The following is a 7125-nucleotide window of genomic DNA, read 5'->3' on the forward strand; positions in this document are numbered from 1 at the left end:
CACATTTCTGCGGTGGAAAGATTTGGAATGTGTGTGGATCCACAAAATTCCACACACCCCGCATTCCCTAAAGTCTTCGATAAAAATGGTACGTCACTTGTGTGGGTAGGCATAGTGGCCGCAATAGGAAATGTCCCAAAACGCAATATGGACACACCACATTTTCACAGTAAAAATGTACCTTTTTTTTGCAAAGTGCCTAGATGTAGATTTTGAACCCTAGCTCTGCCGACACCTGGGGAAACATAGCAAACCTATACATTTTCAAAAACTAGACACCCATGGAGTGACTTGTCTGGCTCTCACTAGGTTCTGTTACCCAGAATGCCTTGCAAACCCCAAACTTTGTAAAAACAAACACATTTCCTCACATTTCTGTGATTTAAAGTTCTGGAACCTGCGTGGCTCTACAAAATTCCACCCACCCTGCATTCCCCAAAGACTTCTAAGAAAAATGGTACCTCACTTGTGTGGGTAGGCATAGTGCCCGCAACAGGAAACGGCCCAAAACGCAACATGGACACACCACAGTTTCACAGTGAAAACTGACCTTTTTTTTTTTTTTGCAGAGTGCCTAGCTGTAGATTTTGAGAGGAATCCTAGCAAACCTATCAATTTTTGAAAACTAAACACCCAAGAGAATGGTGACTTGTCTGACTCTCACCAGGTTCTGTTACCCAGAATTCTCCCCTTTCCAACGATACCTCTCCCATGTATTTCAGCACTCGGCGGACTGAGATAGCCCTAAAAGCACCGAAACTTTGAGACTGCAACGAAGTTCAGTTTCGTTTTCGAAGCTCTTCCCCACCTCCCAAGCCAAAAAAAAGGGAAATCCCTTTGCTGTCTGCATAAGAGGGATTTTCTAAGCCAGGAGCACAGGAGCACCCAAAGGGTTAAACCAGGGGAGGGGATGCTGCTGCTGACATGGGGATGGCGTCGGCTGGAGGTGGTGCATCAGGATAGAATGAAGCACTGATGCTCCTGCAGCGACCGGCTGATTATCAGTAATGTGTTTATTGTGGATGAAGATTTCTGATCTCTCATCTCTGCTTCTCTGTTTTTACAGGTGAGGTGACCCTGGATCCTGACACTGCTAATCAAGAGCTCATCCTGTCCGAGGACGGAAGGAACGTGAGGCTGGGAGACACAGCACAGGATCTGCCCGACACACCCCAGAGATTTACTAACTATGTTGATGTGCTAGGGACACAGAGGATGACCTCAGGGAGACATTATTGGGAGGTGGAGGTGGGGGAGAAGACTGAGTGGACAGTGGGAGTGTGTGACGAGGCTGTGGACAGAAAGGGGGCTATCCCACTAGCACCTAAGAATGGATACTGGGTAGTGTGGCTCAGAGATGGTGAATTCGAAGCTCTCACCTCCTCCTCCACCCTCCTGACCCCCCGTGTACCTCCCAGGGCTGTGGGTCTCTTCCTGGACTATGCGGCGGGCAGACTCTCATTCTACAATGTGAATGACCGGTCTCTGCTCTTCACCTTCTCCGAAGTCTCCTTCCCCCCCACCCTGCGGCCCTACTTCAGTCCAGAGACTAATGATGGAGGGAGGAATGCGGGGGCGCTGCGGATCCAGCCGGTGGCAAAAGACTGCGAGCAGCTCAGCAGGGCCAGGTGAAAATTTATTATGGCTTTCATACCATACCATTCATAGCGTGCACACTTGTAGCCTGAGCCCCACCACATATTGTTTCTATTCACATTAGAACAGCAGTATAGCTTCTATATTCCCCTCTATTTGCAATTCAATCCTCCACTAAACTGGAAACCAGCAAAAAATTGTTTCCAGAAGCTGTACAGTGTAGGGCCGGTGTTGCCCCTTATACTTGAGTGTTGCTGAGTTCCGGCCAGTAAGTGCAGGAAATGGCTTCCTGCTGCCCCCACCTACGAGACCCTAGAATTCAGCTGTCTCCCTAGTCATGGACATTGCTGGGAGTGAGGATGCTGCCCACACTTTTCAGGTGCCTTGTTCAGTGAAGCCCACCCTCCATATTACTCTCCACTATCGGGGAGCGCCGTAAAATAAACGTTTAACCCCATCAGGTCTGTCTTTGTGATTTAGAAATTGCCTTGATACTGACTAGAACATCTCAGTAGAATGGAGCCAATTATGCCTTTGTTTGCTTTATCAGTTTTAATAAAGACCAACAGTTAAACAGCTGACACGATTTTTGATTGATTATCATTTGTTTAGGGACTCCATATGGAAAAAAAATTTCAGTCGTGACTATCACCCCTTGCTCAAGTGAGGCTCGTTGCCAGGATTTTATTTTAGGGCGACAAGGCCGCCCTATAAATGACATAAAAGGATTAAATGTTGTCTCTCACTGCCTCGATCTCCCTCCCTGTACACCTCGCCATCATTTGTCTCCCTTTAATTTCTCATATTATGTTTCCTATCTTTTTCCACCTGTGGTTGCCTTTACTCCAACTCTCTCCTCTAATACACTCGCATTTCTTTTCAGCTAGGTTCCCATTATATGGTGTTATTTGTTACAATATAAGGGTCTCAAATGTCAGCCTGCACGTATATGGATTTCACAATACCCAACATATAGTCCAGAAGGGCATACATAGGCAAGTGCAGGTTTACTACTCCTAACTTCACATCTGCTTCTTTGACAGTATGTTGGTAGGTCATAAAGTGGAGTTGACATAAGCACAAGTCAATATTTAATGTGTAATATTATGGTAGGACACACTATATAAGACAGATACGTGCATAGGTACGTACGGCTGATTACTTCATTACCACACTACTCAAATAGGTTGCAGCGGCATAGGCAGAATGAGGGGCCCCACAGAATGTGATGAGGGGCCCATATCTCACAGATACACATTGCCATTAAGCTAAATAGCGGCTATCTGTCTGGTTGTGGCCCCCCTGCACTGCAGGGGCCTGAGTTATGCATGTGATAGGTTGTAAAACTGCTTAATGAATCCCTGCTCAATGACCTATGATGTTCAACAAATGATGTCTTTCCCACCTGCACTTCTGTCATTGTGGTCAGCGGAGTGTATCTAGCATTAACCTCTAGTCTTCGTTGCATTATCTCTTGTTCTGCTGTTGTATTCTCTGATCTATGGCAGCTGTTGATGAATTTCAATGTGATGAGCCTTGTCTCACCCTTGGTTGAATTTTGCTGCTCTCGCACTTTCATTGGTTTGGTGTATAGTCCTCGGACCCCAGTCTCAGAGATGTGTTTTTCACTCCAGACCTGTGCTTGTATAAAAAGCCCAAAGTGAGGTTTGGCTCTGAGGCTCAGTGGTTGATGTTCTAGACTAATATTACTTTTCTCTGACCAGTATCTCTTCTCTTTTGATGTGGAGTGGCCAGTGGCTTCCTGCTGCAGCAAACTTCACTGCTTTTGAGGAGGCCATGAAAGGTGGGACTTTGTAAGTGACAGAGTTGGCTTCCACAGCCAATGAGAGTTTAAATTCCAATGATTACTAGGAAGTGATTGGAGTTTACCTATGTCGGTTGTACCTGGACAGAGAACATGCAGTGTGCAGAGGTGGGAGGGGAAGATGGTGAAAATGTGAACGTAGATATATGAGTGGAATCTTGCGCATTCCTCGGCACCTTGTTTATCTGAGGTAAGTTACTGGTGTTACTGATGAAAGTAGGCAACAGACCCGGAGTTTCTGAATACTTAAGGACACAACAGAGCTGAAAATATGGATGAAGAGCTTATGGGAGGACCCAGTGCAGGTGCTGCCGCACTTTTATTTAAAATAAGACTTTACTGAACACTTTCTATCATGAGGGGGTGTGGTGTATACTGTGGAGTCCAGGAGAGAGATTGAGCGGTAACAGCTTTGGCCTTCACAATTTCCTTTCATAAAGATCAGGCAATTTACGTGGTGGACCTTGATGGAATTTTGGCAGAGGAACTTACTGTCCTATAGACATTGGTTAACAAAGAGGCCCACAAATCGGGATTACTCTTAAATAGATCTAGAGGGACCTCATCGGGGCCAGGGTATTTCCCACTAGGGCTGAATCTTAAAGCCTCTGTCACTTCTTCCAGGGAGCGGCAGTACTTGGGGAGGAAATAGTCTTTTGCTGCACAAGATGGATCCTTTACACTTCCCACTATCATGGGTACTTCAGGATTTTTAAACAACCCTTCATTTATAATACTCCAAAAAGCCTTCCGATTGTAGATCTTCCCAAGCCTTTAATTTAAGTGCATTTTCCTTTCTGCAATTGCCTTCGTATAGGCCTTCCTACAACGAGTAACTTTGGGGACAGACCTAGGTTTTTTATGGAGAGTGTCTATTAACTCTTTATGGGATCTGAAGCATGTTGCCTCAAACCATACCCTTCTCTGAACTCTTGTATGTTGACCTGCATAATACTCCCCTAACCTCCAAAATAAGTTATAAAAGCACTCTTTGTATTAGCCATGTTATCCTCTGTATCTTATCAAACGTCAAATAAACTGCGACTTCCCTTGACCAACTGGGACAGTATTTCAGTGTTAACAAACTCCCACTAATTGCGAGTACCTTTTTTCTTTTGAGCAGAAATACCCATGGCTCGCCTGATGGGACAAATCACCACATGCCAGTGGGAAATGTCTACAATTAGGCTATGGGGAAGGTGGTGACTCATAGCGAGGCTGTGTAGCAGATGATCACCTATCGTATTGACCAGGTTGGCAGATAGTAAAGTCAATCCCAGAGCCATCACGCTCACCTACAAAGGTATTTGGGGAAAAATATTGATATTGCTGTATTCGTTGGCAAAACACATTCAATTTCATCATCAGCTGATATTATTACCGAACATATCATGAGAAAAGTAAAAAATAGGAATACTATCAGCATCCATAAAACCACAGACATCCTGATACATGGGGGAAAGTTGAGCATTAAAGTCACCCCCACACAGCAGACCCAGTTCATTAATACCTTTTGTTTTGAGGCGGTCGGGGGGCAGGTCAAAATCCAGCATTGACAAAACATAGCCTCTGTCTGCTTTAGAACTGTTGTAAAAATTCGCAATACCTAACAGTAAGTTGTTCACAAATTCAGGACCAAGAATCTGGTAAAATGGTGTATCGGCTTTGTAAAGGAAGTGCTTGTCCTTGGCCATGGCCGAGATGTATATCGCCATACCCCTCTCCCGCCCCCATGGGGCGGCCCCAAGGTGATGGAATAGCTGCCAGATGGAATGTTTTAAAACCATTGATGTGAACATGTCTCCTGAAAACATAGCATCACAAAAGAACACACAAAGTATGACCATATGTGGTTCCCAGTTTTCCCCATGATACCCACCACCTTCCAAACTAGGAATTGAAAGTCTGAAATGTTAGCTGGTGTTATCCGCATAGCCAATCGGTAAATCAGAGCAACTTAATGATTGGTTCAATGCAATGTTTACTTGTGCCAGCCTTGTGTCAAATTCCTGGTTCCTCTGGTAATGAAGGATATCTGGGGCTTGTTATAAGGGATGTATAAAAGCAGTACCACATTTACGGGTATCTTTTTTTTTGGGAGGATAATCAAGTTTATTAGATTTTCCAAAGAACAAAAATACATTGGTAGCAAATCAGACACGTTATTCAGATACAGTACATTTAAAAGAATACGACGTAGACTCGTAAGGCACATGTGGAATGAGCACTGCCCCTGCTTGTAACTCGCCATATACACAACACACTTGAACCCTTCAAATGGGAAGTAAGTTAAACCATTTGCCCCATATTTTGCCGAAGAGTTCGGGGCATCCCCGGGCGTCGAAGAGGGGTTCCTCTTGGGTTCCACACCAATCCACTCCCCGCCTCCATTTTCGCATGGTAGGTGACTTGCCTGGGACCAGAGCGCCGCTATATCGTGCTTCGCCACATCGCACTTCGCCACTGCCACTGCTGTTCCAGGAAGCGCTTATCGGCCCGGGATCCATCGAAGCCATTGAACACCCCCAGAATCCGGCGTAGCGGGTCGTGGGGAACCTCCCACCCTAGTGTGTGTGTGAGCTCAAGTTCCATCCCCACCCAGAACGGCGCTATGGCAGGACATTGCCACACCATGTGGTACAAATCAGCTGGAGCGTGGTTGCAGCATGAGCAGGATGGGGAGGGCTGCATGTGGGCGCTGTACAGGCGTGTTGGGGTGAGGTATGCCGTGTGGAGATAATAGAGTTGGACTAGACGTAACTTGGAGGAGGTCGTCCAATCCGCGTCCTCCAGGGGACCCGGCCCCCCCCCCCCATCGTACATGAAGCAGGTCTAGGGATGCGGGGCCTCCAGGGGGCTAAATTCCCTGAATGAGGTGAACGGTGTTGTAAGTCTGCAAATGATCTGACATGGTCCCCCACCCAGACGTCTCCCAATAGCGAGATCCCGATGTGGTCACATCTACGAAAGTTCTAGAGGGATGAGACCAGCCAGGCCCCACTCCACAGAGGCGTCTGCCTGGTAAGTTTCCAGTCCCACTTTACGTGACGTAGAGCGGTTTGCCAGGCCATGAGCACCGTTCTGGTGACAGGGGGAAGAATCTGTGGTATGGGGCTCCCTTACAGGTAGGCTTGGATTTGTGCAAAGTCCCTCGACCTGAGTTCCACCCGGTATGCCGGGTCGGACCAGCCGCTCGCGAACCAGTCATGGATCACAATGAGCCTTGTGGCCAGTTAGTGGAGGTGAAGATTGGTCCCCCCCATTCCCCCATCGTAGGGGGGTATGCGGCAATGTGCTAGGGACATTCGCCGCCTCCCTCCTCCCACAAAAATCGTGTGAGGACGCCATCCAATTCCCGAAACCAGCTTCCTGGGAGATGAGTGGTAACTAGGCATGGGCGGATTTCACGGATCCACGATTTGCGGATTTGCGTTTTTTTTTTTCTTTTCGATTGCGCTCGTGAAAGTCAAGGATGCAAAGGCCTCTATCCAGCATCACAGCTGATTTTCGACGGTAGATTTGGGAAGAAAGCACACCTGCCCAGCCTCGACAATGCTCACAATTGTTTTTGGGCTGATGAATGCATCACTGAATTTGAGCTTCAACTGTCCATCATAGTGGGTAAATGGCAGGAAGACGGTTCACACCGCAAGTGTGTGGGCGGGGCCAAACGGGTGGGGATTCCATGCGAGCACACATGCCTC

The 7125-nt window shown here is 47.0% G+C and overlaps 1 protein-coding gene across 4 annotated transcripts in view; it reads left to right on the top strand.

Moving 5' to 3' along the window:
• Positions 1 to 2177, top strand: part of LOC144756206 (E3 ubiquitin-protein ligase TRIM39-like) — a 230767-nt gene extending 228590 nt beyond the window's left edge. For all 4 annotated transcript variants that reach the window (XM_078645818.1, XM_078645820.1, XM_078645819.1 and 1 more), the window contains one exon: positions 1067 to 2177. In XM_078645818.1, coding sequence (XP_078501944.1) covers positions 1067 to 1632 — 566 coding nt within the window. In that variant the 3' untranslated portion in view covers positions 1633 to 2177. The remainder of the gene's footprint in view (positions 1 to 1066) is intronic.
• The last annotated feature ends 4948 nt before the right edge of the window (positions 2178 to 7125 follow it).

This window comes from Lissotriton helveticus, chromosome 5_1 (assembly GCF_964261635.1).
Source record: "Lissotriton helveticus chromosome 5_1, aLisHel1.1, whole genome shotgun sequence".
In the NCBI taxonomy this organism is placed as follows: domain Eukaryota; kingdom Metazoa; phylum Chordata; class Amphibia; order Caudata; family Salamandridae; genus Lissotriton; species Lissotriton helveticus.